The 16,132-nt window shown below is 35.8% G+C and overlaps 3 protein-coding genes across 4 annotated transcripts; all 3 read right to left on the bottom strand.

Annotated features, from left to right (window-relative positions):
- On the bottom strand, window positions 150-2,575 carry LOC104724507 (DUF724 domain-containing protein 6-like). Its single transcript, XM_010443035.2, has 3 exons — window positions 1,689-2,575; window positions 880-1,365; window positions 150-795 (listed from the first exon to the last, which is right to left on the bottom strand). The coding sequence occupies exons 1-3, from the start codon at window positions 2,121-2,123 to the stop codon at window positions 331-333; spliced, it is 1,386 nt and encodes a 461-aa protein (XP_010441337.1). The 5' UTR covers window positions 2,124-2,575; the 3' UTR covers window positions 150-330.
- Window positions 2,739-6,115, bottom strand: LOC104724426 (galactolipid galactosyltransferase SFR2, chloroplastic). The gene is made up of 10 exons (XM_010442943.2): window positions 5,697-6,115; window positions 5,259-5,529; window positions 5,017-5,155; window positions 4,773-4,939; window positions 4,485-4,706; window positions 4,228-4,396; window positions 3,897-4,130; window positions 3,434-3,583; window positions 3,198-3,327; window positions 2,739-3,107 (listed from the first exon to the last, which is right to left on the bottom strand). Exons 1-10 carry the CDS (start codon window positions 5,857-5,859, stop codon window positions 2,890-2,892), a joined length of 1,863 nt encoding a protein of 620 aa, XP_010441245.1. The 5' UTR covers window positions 5,860-6,115; the 3' UTR covers window positions 2,739-2,889.
- Window positions 6,986-10,643, bottom strand: LOC104724343 (alkaline/neutral invertase C, mitochondrial). Of its 2 annotated transcripts, none has more exons than XM_010442840.2 (6): window positions 9,649-10,643; window positions 8,666-8,831; window positions 8,306-8,517; window positions 7,724-8,217; window positions 7,595-7,643; window positions 6,986-7,513 (listed from the first exon to the last, which is right to left on the bottom strand). In XM_010442840.2, the coding sequence occupies exons 1-6, from the start codon at window positions 10,396-10,398 to the stop codon at window positions 7,190-7,192; spliced, it is 1,995 nt and encodes a 664-aa protein (XP_010441142.1). In that variant the 5' UTR covers window positions 10,399-10,643; the 3' UTR covers window positions 6,986-7,189. The 2 variants fall into 2 exon arrangements, with proteins under 2 accessions (XP_010441142.1, XP_019100304.1); XM_019244759.1 differs by having other exon boundaries at window positions 6,986-7,492.

Below are 16,132 nucleotides of genomic sequence, written 5' to 3'. Positions count from 1 at the left end.
GATATTTAAGAAACTGTATTTGATAGAACTTGTATATTTTTACTTCAGGTTTTCTTACTTGTTACATTCCATTTGTTAATGTTAACACACTCATCACTTCCAAGAATTTCAATAAAAATGGAATTGAAAAACATTGTTAAAAGCTCACTACAAAACACGGAACTAAGAGAAAATTTAACACGTGACCTCTCTCACTAGAAGTTATACAATTAACGACATCAACCAACTTCATAATTGTTATATAAACAAAACAGTGCTACTGCTTATAAACAACTTAGTTTTCTTATCTTCTTATAATTGTAACTGAAGTCAGTCAACTTATTCTCATCTTTAAGCACGACTCCACTTTCCGTTTCTCCACACTTGGCAAGGCCTTAGATCACTGTAAGCAAACTCCAATCTCTCATTATTCGTCTTGAAGTAGACACCGTATCTCGTGTAGTTGTGATTTCTCGTATAGACTCGACCAGACCACCATCCTTCATTGTACCAAGCATCCACCTCTTCATACAATTCATATCGATATGCCTTTGGAATCAGCGGAGGAGGAATAGGTCTTAAATCTGAACCTCTTGCTTCTTCCTTCAACAACTCTCTTTCATCATCTGTTTTCAGTGTTTGATACTCCACTGTGTATCTGTTTTCCCCTAAGTAACTTATGATCTTCGCAGAGAACCATGAGCCTTCGTAACCTCGTTCATCGCTTCTAACTTCCACCATCATTCCATCTTTAAACATCATATCTGCTCTCTCACAGGATTTGAGCTTCTTAAATGGAGGTCTGTTACATTCTCCCTGCACATAACAAGGTATACACAAACTGTAAGTATGACGGCATAAACACTTAGATCTTAAACCAATAACAAGATCAGTCAATACCTTGGATTTGGAAGTATTACTCCATGCTCCATTGATCCAATCTTTGTGGGGCCTTAAGTTGAAATTTAGCACTGTCGGTTCTTCCCCTCTTGAGGTGATAAAAACAGAATACTTGGAACCTCCTCCGAGAACATTGGAAACACGACCAATCCACCACCGTTTGTTGAACCAAACATCAACTTCATTCCCTGGTTCATAGCACACAACATGAGAAACTTGGGGAGGGTGAACTGGTCTCATGTTCTGTGCTTCTACAACATCTCTCAATGGGAGCGACTCACCGTCATCTCTACTAAATTTCAAGTGCTCAACAATGTACTTACCGTCACCTAATGAACAAAGTATACGTGCACAATACCAAGAACCCTTGTAAACTTCTTCTTCACTTCTGACTTCCACAAGAGCTCCCTTCTCATATTGATTGTCTCTTGTCTTGATTTTTATCTTCAGTTTAATACGTTGGGGAGTCGGTTCCAAAACATTGCTCTGAAAATAAAAATAAAAAGCAGTGTGAGTATATTGAGCTAAAACCCCAACAAATCTAATTATAACATATTAGTCACTGCGCTTGATCCTAAATTAGAAAACATAGAATTAAAGTCGTGAAACCTTTGATGTATCCTACTCCCATTCCAAATCTTAAAACATATCAATCAAAAAGCCAAAGATAGAATGTATCTAGAAGCTCTAAATCTTCGTCACAGGGTGTCAAAAACTTTCCACAAATAACAATTGAAAAGTTGCAAAATCAGACATAAATTGTACTTGAAACCCTAATAGATTCAATTCAAAAGCAGAGAAATTTTTACCTGTTGAAAAAGAGAGGGAACCCACGAACCATGTTGCCATTCACGGTGCAGCCTCAAATCGACCTGATCAACCTCTATCTCTGGACGATTTCCCCCTTTAAACTCCACAATGTACCTTGAATCTCCAAGTACGGTCGTGACATTGCCTCTAACCCAGCAACCCTCGGTGTCTCTGAAGACGTCAACCTCATCTTTAGCTTTGAACCGTCGGTTGAGGTCACGCGGCGGAGATGGGCGAAGGCGCGTGGGAATAACGTACTCCTTCATACGTACGGAACCTCCAACCATTAGGGATTCGTGCTCCACCAAAACGTGATTCTTTCTCACCGAAGGCGTGCTGACCACAGTCGCCGGAAAGTACGTCTTCGCGCCGGAAACGAGTCGTTCCACCTCAACTCGGTCGCCGCCGCGCCAGAAGCCATCGCTCGTCATCATCAGTAATCAATTTTTGATGCAAAGAAACGAGAAAAATACTGAATGAAGATGAAGTTTCTAGAGACTTTGCTTTTACAGAAGCAAATTAGAGAAGAGAACAGAGTGACTGAGGGCAGCGATAGAGAAAGAGACCGTGGCAACACGAACACGCTTATTTTATGGGGGAGTCTGGTCAAGATTGGTCAACGCCAAACAAACGGAAAAAAAAAAGGTAAACTCCAAAACAACACCTCGTTTCTAATTTATGTAATACAACGTCCTGCTGTTTTTTTTATTTTCTTTAGACACACAACGCGAGGAGGAGGCGTTTGTGTGTTTTTTCTCACGCGTCAAAATTAGAAACCGTTGAGTTGATCTCTGTGAATAGCGTGGAGTTCAAGTCTTCGAGTAAAACATTCACGGACAGTTCAAAATTAAAATGGGCCGACCTAGCCCACACCATCCTTAAGTTATTAACAAGAAAAGTCGTGAAGTATCCCTCTTTCTGTATCTGAATACTTGCCGTTTCTATCCCGAGTAAGGAATGAAGCTAAGCATAATAACCGGACAGTGGGTCGGTTAAGCTTGCTATTCATTGGTCGAACCGACGCGTAGGTGAAAACAGCGCCTCATCCGTAGGCAAACGTTTGAACATCGTGTCGTTGTGCCTTTATTTAAACATTAACAACAAGATAGTGAATCGTTTCTAATTGCGCCAAAGGAGGTTTGGCAAATCGTACAGGGAAACGAGTTTTTTTTGCACTCGGGTTTTATCTACTCTCTTTCTCTAGTCAAAGGGTGAGGCTAAAGCGGGATGTAGAATGAGCCCAGCATCATCAGTGTGCTTGATCTTCACTTTTCTTATCCTCTTTTTCATGATAACCGGCCATATGAGAAGGGTTCGAGCCACGCGACTCAACGGGTCTTGAAGACCATCCATTTGGTAGTGACCAAAACGCCAGTCACGGTCAACGATAGGTCTCCATTGAGGCTTGTCGAGACCATCTTTTTAACAAACACAGCATTGGAAGTAAGATTATACCGCAAAAGTTGGAAAAAAATACTGTAGAACGTAAGGTGGATGCTGTAACCAACCTGCGTACATAAGACTATGATTATCAACGGCTCGATAGAATGGCCGTAGTTTTCCTGCTTTGGCAGCTTTCTGGAGTTCGTTCCATGCAAGAGACCGATCTTTACGAGTGACTTTTCCGCTTTTAACTATCTGGAGGGCAGGAAAGAAAAGAGAAACACACAAAAGCCATTTAAGAAGAACAGCAATCTGGTGATCTCAAGTGTAGTGGAAACCACAAGGGGTTATAATGATAAACCTTGGAGAAGAGATGGTACGACGACCGAAGGGTTCGAGCAAGATTATGGGATCGGTCAACCGCAACAAGTCCAAATTTTGGACCATATCCATCAGCCCATTCCCAGTTGTCGGAAATAGTCCAGAATATGTAACCAAGCACAGGGACACCCTGTCGTAAAAGCCACAAACACAGTGAGAGATATGCCAATACCTAGAGTTGTTATGGCGGACCCAAAGCGTGAACCATTTTGAGTCTAACCCCGTCACGTGCTGGATGAGCCAGGTACCCACCATTTTTCGTAATGATTTCCAGGCTTACCAGTGAGCCGAAATCATGGTAGGGTTTTGAAGCTTAGATTAAGCTCATAACAGGTCAGGCTCAAAATGGGACTGGGCCAGCCAGTCACAACAACACTACCAAATATCAACATTTAAGTAGTTAATCACGTTTGGATAACTCAACGAGTTTTAGGGACAAAAACCTTAAGCATTGCAGCATAAAGGGCAAGGAGATGCTCGATCAGGTAAGGTCGTCGAATCACATCTGTCTCATCAGACACGCCATTTTCTGTGATGATGAAAGGAACTTTCAGATGTTTGTATCTCTCGTGGAACATCAACAACACGCGGTAGAGACCATCAGGATATACCCCTCTTCCAGATTCACTGTATTCATCAGTCTCTACAAGCTTTAGTCCAGCACCACACACTGCTTCCTGATTTCTCGGAGTCAGATTCCAACATACTTATTCGAGAGAAATAATTGATCCAAATTTGAGACCTAAAAGCAATTTGAACTCTTAGCTCTCTTACCTGTCCGTAGTAGTTGATGCCTATGAAATCCAACTTCTCACAAATGCTATCGATATATGGAAACATAGTGAGAGAATTTGTAATAGTAACGGCCCCGATATCAAAGAGCCCATATGGTCGCATAAAGGAGACATGGTGTGCAACCCCTACCAAAGGTTTTTTCAAAGAACTGCAAAATAAGAGTTGGAAGCTATTAAGATGTGCTAGTGAGAGAAATTTCTATGGAATTTTTTTAAGAAAAAAAGAGGTAAACTAACAATTTCCCGTGAATGTAGTCATAGGCCTTTGAGTGAGCAACAGCCATCCAGTGTAAGGCTCGATGAAATACACCCATAGGTAGAGTAGATGTAGCTATCTCCAGAAAATCAGGGTTGTTACCCGGCCAAGATCCACACATGTAGGTAAGCATGGTGAAGACATGGGGTTCATTAAATGTCACCCAAGAGTCTACCAAATCGTACATGGAATCCACAACAAGCCTGCCATGTAGATGATTAAGACCTACATAATTTCCATAAATAAAGCTCATTTAAAGAGAAAGTCACCTGGTAAATTCCATAAAGTAGTCAACTGTCTTCTCTATTTTCCAGCCACCATAATCAGCAGCCCAAGGTGGCAATGAATGATGAAACAAAGTTAGCATCACCTTCATTCCATTTGAACGAACTCTACCAAGTATCCATTTGTAGTGTTCAAGGGCCTCATAGTTAACCTACAAAGCACAAAAGGTGAGGTACGTTCTCTACAAGAAGCATATCCAGAGACAAGGTTTATGTATTCTAGACTCACTGCTTCCTTAATTCCTTTGGTAGGCTCTACTGGCATGATCCTAGACCAATCGATTCCCATTCTAAAGACAGTAACGCCAGTATCTTTGGCTAGCTTCACTTCTTTGTCAGGATCTGACCAAAATTTAAGCCTTTCCTCCCTGAGACAGAATTTGAGAAAATCCAAGTTTGAGCTGTCAAAACTAGTGCTTACAATACATGCATTCAACTATCTTGGTAAAAATCTGATGTTAGAAATCTCACGCATGGGGAGCGTTATGCCAAGCAGCTACATTTTTAACGGGTGGCTTATCAGCTGCAGACTTATCTTCTTTCCCATGTGAGTTCTTCGCCAAACCTTTGGTTATAGCTCCCACAGCAAGCTTAACTTTCTTCCTCTTAGCTTTCTTATCAGTGACCTCTGCATCTGAACATGGTGTTTCTTTTGCAAACTGGAGCCAAGCATCATCAAGATCGTCCTCAGCATGAGCAGGAGCAGTAGCCAACCCAAAGAAGAATTTGCCTTCCTTGTGTTCTGAAAACATACAAACATGTTAAAAAGCAATTCCATCACAAAATTTGATTTCAATTTCTACATAAAACTGATAAAAACGTATAGGAGATTGCTTCTGATTAATTCTGAATCCAAAAATCTTTTAACCAAAAGGAAGAACACATTTCAAGAGCTGCTTTGCTTCTTACCAATGGAATTGAAATCGGCGAGAACTTCTTTAGATTCGTCGATTGGAGAGCGAAACTTAGAGAGGCTCTGGCGACGGAAACGAGAGTAGGAGTATGCGTTGGCTCCGACGGTGATAGTGGCCAAAAGACCGGCGACCTTTATGAGCAATGCGACTAATTCCATAATCGTCGCCCGATGGTGAAATTGACGACCGGAACTTTTTTTATGGTTTGTACCGGCGCGTAGAAAGATAAAACAAAACGGGTTTATGAAAAAGGAGAGCCCATTAAAGGCCCATTGAAACGGCGTGACGTGAAAGTGGTTGGGTGGTGGTGATCACTTTGCTGTTCGCTCTACCTTATCGTGTTCGTGTGGGTGGCTTAGCTCCACAGTCCGTGTACGTCTCTTTGAATCTTAATCGCTTTGCCAGGTCTTTCCACTTTAAACCTTATCTTTTCCAGTAAGTACTACTATACAATAACAATACATCTATGTTGTTAAGTGCTAATTTATTGAAAGCTAGACTCCAATTCGATTAAGGATAATACCTTCCAACTTGACATGTGATATATGTGTTGATTGTTTCTTTTTTGAGATTTTTTTTCTTACATAATAACTTGTGGTTGTAATTTGTGAAAGTTATATAGTCTCCAATTTGATTAATGACAATACATTCCGAGTTCCAACTTGACATGATGTGACATATGTGTTGTTTATTGTTTCTTTTTGAGATTTTTGATTCATTTTCTTTTAAAATTTGAAATTTTAATTCTCGCATATATAACTTGAGGTTGTAATATATTTATGATTGTTGTCCGAACTGAGTGGTATGTTCTCGTGAGTGGTCCACTTAGATTTTCTAATCTTCTTCCTCTTGCCAGCTTGGAAAGCTATAGTCGGTAACTTAAGTTATAGTTCCACCTTGAGTTTTTTTTTTTTTTGGTCATATGTAATTATATTACTTCAACTTTTGAAACCGATAGTTTAGATACATTGAAGATTTGATCTACCCAGTATAACCCGGTCATACTTCCCTACCAACCTTTAACAACTTCCAGTTGCAAGATCTACAAAAAAGGGTTAGCCTAGCAAATCAAGGAAAACCCCCAAAAACAACCATCAGTCTTAACCCTTTGTCTACTCCACTACTAGTTCCACCTTGAGTCTTTATGGTATTTTTGGGAAAAAAACTAAAATGTAGGAGTAGTATTTTGGAAAAAAAAACTTTTTAGTGGTATTCTGAGTAATTTCTCTTAAAAAAATAATGTAATTATTTGACACTAATAAAGTTTGTTTACATCAGTTAAAATATCCACATAGTCAAGACTATAACTATTTATAATTGACAAAAAAAATGTTAATGATAAGCGTATCTAACTTATGAACGTAATTTATATGTGAGGTTGGAAACTTTATGCAACAAGCTCTCATGTTTTGTTTATGAGTTATACATGTTGAAAACTTGAAATATGGAGCTTTCAAGACAAAAGAGCCAAGTTAGGGTTTCAGGAAACTATGATCTCGGAGGTTGGAAACGCGAACACTTGTTCTTCCGTCCGCTACTTTTACTCAGGCCACAGACACAAGTCTCGAGCAGCTGATAGTCCTCTTCCCAGAACAAGAGTGATGCTTTCTCGGGTTGTTCTATGAGTTTCTTAGAAGCCAAGAAGCCTGCAATGGTCCAGGTCTGATAAAGCCTTGATTGTTTCCCCACGAATCTCCCGCTTTTCGTGTCATAATACTCAGGCCACTCATCTTCCTTGAGCCTCTTCTCTGCTACAGCAACTGCTTTCTTCGCCAGTTCTAGCTTACCCATCTTGATACAAGCCAATGTAAACTACAAAAATCCATGCATTCTTAGAGTTTATTCAATCTGAAAACACAGCTAAATGATGCATGTTTGCTTGTTTGTTTATACCTGCCAGAGGAGGGTTGGCCACGATCCGCCATTGTGATATGACCAAGGCCTGGAATTACAAGTATGAAACCAAAGATCAGAAGAATTCCCAAAGAACAAAAAACGAAAAAGTATTTTGAAGGTGCTCACGTGTTCTTTGGATCAGAGCCTGTGATTATTCGCCATTCTTCTTTCTCTAGAGCCGGAAAACAGATCTTGAGAGGCATGTTAGCAACAAGATCATCCCACTTCTCTTCAATTAATGTCATGACTCCTTCATTCTGTTCCTGACTTCCCAGAGATGAAATAACGGCCCAAAGGTTTCCAAGTGTGAAGAATCTGAAATCCATGTGGGCAGGCTGGAGATTTCCTATGAAGTAACCACCTTTATCAGGAATCCAGTCGACAAGCCAAGTAGGGATCTGATCTGGATATATGTTGAACTTGTTGGTTGCATCTGCTGAATACTCCTCAGTGTTGTAACGATATATCTCGTTGATTTTCTTGATATCGACCCAATAGTACTCTCTAATATGGAATGATAAAGCACTTAGGCGATTGTTGACAGCAGCAACTAAGTTCTTGGTTCCATCATTCACAATAAGCATCTCTCGAGCACAACGGAGAGCAGAGTAGAATAATGCCTGGCGATGAAAAAATGATGACTGTTAATAATCAGTTATTATAAGCTCCTTGTTTCATCAATCATATATGATCAGTCAGTCACTTTACTTGGATTTCAAGTGGATGCCCATGAATGCCCATTCTTCGATCAATCATACATGAGCCGTCAGTGACAAGAAGAGTCGGGAACATGTCAAAACCGTCGGCTAGACATAGCTTAAGTATCAACTTGATTCCTGTTTGAACATCAACTCTCTCTTGCAACGTGTAGTCACCAGTGAGCTTTCCATAAGCTCTCAACAATATGATCCACCACAAACCTATAGCAAAATTAAGAAGGATTTCAATCATTGCACTAATGTCAAAGATTCACAACTTTCGAAAAAAAGAAAAAAGATTTAGTTTACTGGACTGTCTAGTGTTTGTTTCTCCATGATAAGCAGAAAATGTCAAAAGCATAGGAGTTACCAGAGTCAACAGGGCTAACACGTCCAATAGCAGATCCACCAAAATCTGGATCTAAAAACTCCTCAAATGAACCATCATTTCCCTCAAGTGGCGCAGATTTCACTTTAAAACTCGCCGGCATTAGCCCTGGGCCAGGGCTGTGACAGTCCACTGTTTTCTCCCAGCTCTATAACAACCAAAGAACACAAAGCTCGACTTATAAACTTCGGTGTAGATTCATATATCGAATGCCTTAAAATTACATTCACAAGAACTGAAGTCAACCGAATAAAAGGCAAAACACCTTTCTAGGAACCAGAAACTGTGTAGCAGGCAAGGAAATGCAAATCTTTAGACCAAAGCTAATTCATCAAAGCCGTATTTAATAGCAAAGAATCTTAACAAGACGATTTAAAACTAATTTAATCAAATAAGGTTTCAAATGTTTGGGAGATCTGAACAAATAAAAGCATTTTTTCTAAGGGAGCAATCAAACAGGCAAATCCTTAGACGAGGTAAAAGAAACCTGGTGGCGTCTTAAAGAATATTACAGTATCATTAAAAACGCAATCAAACATTTCGGGACTAAACAAATTTAAACATAAGAAGACATACCTGAAACTGCAACGTTGGATCTTGCCTTTCTCCATTAGGCAAGATAAATCAGTAAACAAACTAGATACATTTCCCATTTTCAAAATCCGCTAAACTTCCCTAGAATGAGAAATCAAATTCCATTGGCAAATAATGAGCGTGCATGCAAGTAAGACAATTTTTGAAAGAATCAAGCGAAACATCACTCCTCTAAAAATCAAACATTTACATAGCAAACTTGTTAATGCGGGTATTAAAGAGTAAAGACCAACCAACTTAAACAGTTTCCAATCTCTAAAGTTGTTGATTTAGACAGTCTAAAACCGGTTGTATTGGAAAGAATGCAGAAACAATCAGATGATAGCTCAAGAGCAAACATTTCAAGCAAAAAAAGTTCAGGACAATGTTACCTGCAACTGCAATGTATGAAGTAGAAAGTTTCTTACAATCGCCCCTTCCCCATCAAGCAAGAAAGCATACGCCGAAGGAACAAAATCTCGAATAAACACCTGATCATAGTTCAAAGTCTGCTTATCCCCGGGATCCTTAGCCGCTACAGTGCCCACAGGAAACCCACAGTAATTCACCACAGCACCACGAAGCAGCTTCCACGCCTCCTTGTCATCCTCAGTCTGACTCGAACCACGTTCTGTCTCCCTTCTTACGCCCACATTTCCAAAATTAGTATCTTTTCCTCCGCCATTACCACTTTCCTTTTTAAATATCTCTTCAGATTTCTCCACATCCTTGAAAACCAGTGGCTTCACAAACATACTCTCGAATCTCTTATTATCATTTACATGAGAATCTAAAGAAGAACTCGAATGGTTCCTAAAATCTGAAGCTACACGGGGAATTAATAATACACCCCTGCTGCAGCCTCTTCCTCTACTACTACTACTAATACTACCTCTAGCTTTAAAAACTCTAGATCTTTCTCCAAAACTAATGGAATCGGAATCAGAAAAAGCATTCCGACGGCAATGAACACCAGATCTAATACTTCTGGAACCAATCTTTGTACAGTGTAGCTTCGACGAATTGATCAATCTGCCCGAGTTCGGTGGAGAAAACCCGAAAAGCGAAGAACTTTTAAAACTAATCAGAAATCTACAACAGGGTTTCATAGCAGATACACAGATACAGCTCCTACTGTTCATTCTCTCCGATTACAGCTTCTTGATCGACGAAACACAAAAGAACCCGATCGTAGGAATTGGAGAATGTCTGAACTAATTCGAGGTAAGTAAAAATTAAACAAATACTTAGATCGGATATACTTACAGGGGGGAAGAGAAGACGATCAAAGAATGAGATTTTTATACGAGGAATGAATGCAAGATATTTGTTGTCTGAAGAATGATTTGGTGAAGACGATGAAATCTGAGACTATTCATTTCGTTTGTAAAAGGTTGCTGCTTTAAAAAGAAAAAGCTCTGTGGACAAAATTGTCAAACTACATGAACATGTTGACGCGCGTGCACTTTATGTTTTTTTTTAAATTTTCAGTTATCTTTTAAATTACGAAAATAAGCTTATTTTACGTGTCTCGTTTGCTAGCTAGTATCTGTATTTTTATCTTCCAGATAGGGATATAAATGACATTTAACAATATTGTTCTCTGTATCTGTTTGGATCAGATTGGGCCGGTGGTAGAGCCCACATGAATTCTTCGTTAAATAAAAATGTGGAGAAATACATGACGATAACCTTATTGTCCCCTTGGCGCGATTCTAATTACGGAACTACCCTTAGAAGCCAAAACCGGTGCACTAGGTGGCATAATCCTATTAGTCAGATATAAAATGAAAAGTATTTGTTGTCTGAAATATTCATTTTTAATGCAAGCGCGTCGCCGCGGTCAGTTTCGGTTTGCAATTTGTCTGTGGCGTAAATGAATCTTGCTATTTGTCACGATTCACTTAAACGTCACCCACACGCTATAGTTTAGCGCGTGTTATATAAACGCATTAAAAGAATTAAGGCCTCTTAGCCCATTGGACCAAAATATCTGTGGCCCATTTTATGCTTTCATTAGTAGAAGCTTAAATGTTTGTTAAACATTTAAATGGGTTCTTCTGATGCTTTTTTCTTTTTTTTTGAAATGACTAATATAGATAAATCTAAGTAAATCTTCTTTTCCAAGTTGATAATTCATAATTCAAATGCATTCATCCGAAAGTGGGGAGTTTAGACTTCTCCAAGATCAATATTTGCTATCATACCTTTTTTGGAAAGTTCAATTCGGACAAGCAAATTTTGTAATATGTATAACCAGTGCATACATAATCTATATATTACTTTTTATACTTTGTTTGGACTTATCTATATATTACTTGGTGGAAGAAGAAAAAATGAAGAAGTTAAATTTGCAAAATTGTAAGAATATCTATATTAGTGTTCATATTAGATGCCTAACCACGAGGATTGAAGCATGTGGGTTTAATACTAAACGTTTGCTTTTGAATAACCTAGAAAGGGATAGGATCATGTCATTATATAACGTGCTTTTCAGGTTATCGTCTTGATATATTTTTTAGCTTATACGGTCTTATCCACAATCCCATTCTGTAATTGTTTTACGAAAATTTATATTTTTATAAATAAAAAAATTGTAGTCTTCCTATTGATGGGAAGGGTCTCTTCTTCTCTAATTTCGTGGTTTAGAACATCATTACTCATAGTTTCTTCTCTCAAACTCTCTTATAAAAAACTTTCTTCTCTCAAACTCTCTTATAAAAAACTAATAAAAAAATATAAATAGGAAAGAGAAAGAAAGAAACGTGCTTAGGAATGTAACGTTTCTCAACCTATTTTTACGGATGTCACTTTCTTATAAGTTATATATTAAAATATTATTTTTTTTCTTTTCTGAGCAACTGTTAACTGGTTCTACTAAAAATGATGGTCTTAAATATGTTCACAAACTCGCAACTAGTACTAATGTACTATGTACATAAAAGTTTAATAAAGTTAATTATCTATATATAAAATTATATATACGTACTCATGTAGTCTGGAAACATACATTAATCTTAATCTACAAGATAGTTTAAATATGTATATATGTTACATTCATGAATTTACACACATGTCCTAACGGCTAACACCATGGATCATCTCAATACTTACGCTAAGCATCATAGATTCATAAATATATCTCACAAACCCTACAATCCTTACATATATAATAATAACTAACAGAATATTGAAATTACTTTTAAATTGATATTTAAACGAAAATGTTTGATATGAATCAACATTTTGATTAAGAAACTAAAGATAACCACAAAAGACAGACAAACAAACAAGTGGTTGCTAACGTATGGCAAATTTCAAGGCAGGTATCTATCAACTTACGACCGGACAGACAAAACATAAACCTCTTGTCCAAAGGTACTACGGAAACCGAAAAATCAATATCTTTCTTAGATTAGCAATAATATGAAGTTTCAATTAAACCGAATATTCATGTGTCGTATCAATTACACGATTTGGGTATTCGTTTATTTGATTAATATTTGGGGTTGCGTTTCGATTCAGTGTTATGGATTCTCTGATAAAGCATTAATTTTATTTTTTAGTGTTATCACGTGATTAGCATGTTTTTTTTCGCAAGTGCTTAAAGACTTTTGTGGCATTAAAATGCTTTGTTTCTATAAAAAGAAACAAAGAAACGAACAGATGAAAGTTAAAGCAATTGATTAATAAGACTAAAGTTTTTGATATGGTTTATTAGTATTTCTTAAATAATGTCATAAAACTTAACTTTTACGAATAACTTTGATCTTTCAATAAACTAGGTTTTGAACCCACGCTACGCGTGAGTTTATTTGATATATTTTGATAAAAATTATATATGATTGATTACGGTAATAAAATATTATCTCATAAAAACAAATTAAAATTAGTACTAAGGAAAATAATTAAATTTCAGATACACAATTTTTAAAAATATAAAAATCAGTTGTGTTATAAAATCAAATCTGATAAAAAAATCATAAATTTGACTTGACGTCCAGACGAGGCAAATCAAACTAATGACCTCACATATCCTAAACCATTTTCTTTGACCACCAGAAAAACGAAACAATTTAAGAATCATGAATTTAACTCGTTTTCATATTTAATTGATCGCTACCACCTATGTTTTCGTGTTTTTATTTAATGTTTTCTTATTCTTTCTTATCATTTTCATTGTAAAATTTTGTGTTAATTGTCATCGTAACTTTTACCATTTGGTTCTTCGTTATACTTTTTTTCTTCTTCTTCCTCGTCAACTTCTTCACATTCTTCCACTAAAAAAAATTTTTTAGACTACCACACAACTTGTTAATCCATCAAACTCCAATTAAAAAATCATTTCTTTTCTCATAAATTTTGTGAAATTCATGATTACCAGCATAGTCAACACATGCACCCAATTATTGACAATTTTATCCATATACTTATTTGGTTTTAGATCCACCGTTTAGAAACTTCTCAAACCAAAATCCTTACTTGGTTTATAATATTTTAAAAACATAATAAAATATACTAATAATTATTTATTTAATATGAATCATATGATATATAGAAATATGAGTACACTATAAGAACATATTAATTATAAATAAATAATATCAATTATATTATATCATCAAATAATATCAACCGTATTATATTATCAAACAACCATAATCATATATAACAGTAACCGCTTGAACCGTAACCGTATTTAAACGTAACTGTTTAACCTTTTGTTAAACGGTTCTGGTTAAAGTTACAAAAATTTCTAACCATAACCGATGGTTAATAAACCTTAACCGTGACAACCGTAACCCTGGTCATGCCTATGTATAGCTAATAAAACATGTGTGTTTGTCGTCCATCTTTCTTCTTTAAACCTCAAAATTTGACTCAAACATCAAATTAAGGTCTTGCGATGTCAATCCTTCTTCCTTAGACCCAAAAATAAAAAATTAATGAAAGAATATCAACTCATCTATAAAATCATACACAAAAATATGTTTTACAGCTCATAAGAAATAAAAAGCACAAATGTAGATAAATAAGATAATTTATGTTTTGCATCAATATTTATAATATTTTAAACTTTTAAAAGGTTTCGAAATATAAAATTTGAACCTTTTAAAAATTTTCAATATTTATAATATTTTAAACTTTTAAAATTTAAAACTTATAATATTTAAAAACTTTTTAAAAGCTAAGAACTTTTAAAAGTTTCAATATTTATAATATTTAAACTTTTAAAATTTTTAAATATTATAATATTTTTTTGAAACTGTTTAAAGTTTTAATTTGATCAAATCAAAAACCAGATCAAACCAAATAAAACTTTTAAACTTGGACGTCTGATAAATCAAGTTTTCCTGCTCATTCGTTGTTGGAAGCATATTAATCTTATTTATACTGGTTCTGAACCATTGTTTAAAAAATTTCTAGCCGATGTGGGATATTGTGCTTAGTTTTTTGATTTCAATAAATTTAAAATTTCCTTTTTCTAAAAAATTCTGTAAATTTAAAAAATGTTAATGAATGACATGTCAAATCATGATAGATTGTTTAAAATTATTTGTAATATATAAAATTCTGTAAATTGTATAAAATGTTAATAAGTGATATGTTAAATTTCTATTAGTTGTTTAAAATCCTATGTAGACGTATTGCTCGTACTTTTTATTAGTATAAATTGTGATTACATGCATGGAATAAACCATTAATTAATTGTTTCCTTTAAATTATAATATTATCTCATTTTTGGCATAAAAAAAGTAACCGATTTCCTCAATATGGCAATATTATAATAAGAAACTATCTAATAGTAGTATTTTTTTTTTTCTTTTGGGGTTAAAACAGTTTATAGTTTTTTTCCATAACGATCGGAACAAATTATCCTCATACACAAAAACTACATCGAAATTAATATTCATATATATATATATATACACATGCATGCATGTATATTTAAATCATTATTTAATCCACAATACATATAGTGTGCTCTTCCACACTATCTATATTCTGATTCTGGATGCGTTAGTATATAAAAATTGAATGAAAGAAATATTAAGCCCGGTAATATTTGCAAAAAAAAAAAAATATTAAGCCCCGTAAGATTTTACATTCGTATGATCGTATCCTATTCATTCGTATATTATTGTCATATATACTTCAAAATACCATTACCATATTCTTCTATGTAGAAATTAAAGACGAAAAAGAAAGTGAAATTTTTTCCAAATACAATGTACTTCACAGTTTTCGGATTAAGATATGGTATTGTTAATGTATGCAACGGAAAAGGTTTGGACCCAAAGGAAAGACACGTTGACGCCGACGTGTAAGTCTCTGGAGGCGTTGACCTTGACCATTCAAATGACTAATATCGGTCTCTTCTTCTTTGTGCTCCTCTTCCCCAAGAATGGAATATTATCCACCCCATCGAATCATCGGATGCCATGTGGCGCACGCTTTAGTCCCATGTATCTGAATCTGTTTTCTGTTTTTCTATCTGTTCTGTCTTTTCCGAAAAAACGTTGATTAACACTGCAAGTTTGATTTTTAAAAGAGTTTTTCTTTTTAATGAAAGGAATTTACATTTCCTGGTGTGAATAGACAATAAATTTATCTTACACCGTCAATGATTATTATTGTTTTTTTTTTTTAGCTGCATGTTACATAATATTGCTGAGTTTAATGTTCTGTATTTACGAGTAAATTATCATAAAGTTCGCAACAGCGACCCGAGGAAAAAAGTCAGCCACTAGTTCTAGAGGCTTTCGATGAATAGTTTTTTTCCATCCAATCTTAATATATATCCATATTTACATAGATCATAACTATGCGCATATATAACCCATTAGCTAGTATATTGGATATTTGGGGGGGGGG

Source organism: Camelina sativa, chromosome 1 (assembly GCF_000633955.1).
Source record: "Camelina sativa cultivar DH55 chromosome 1, Cs, whole genome shotgun sequence".
Classification (NCBI taxonomy): domain Eukaryota; kingdom Viridiplantae; phylum Streptophyta; class Magnoliopsida; order Brassicales; family Brassicaceae; genus Camelina; species Camelina sativa.
The sequence above is the reverse complement of the archived record's forward strand: the minus strand, read 5'-3'. Positions and strand labels throughout refer to the sequence as shown.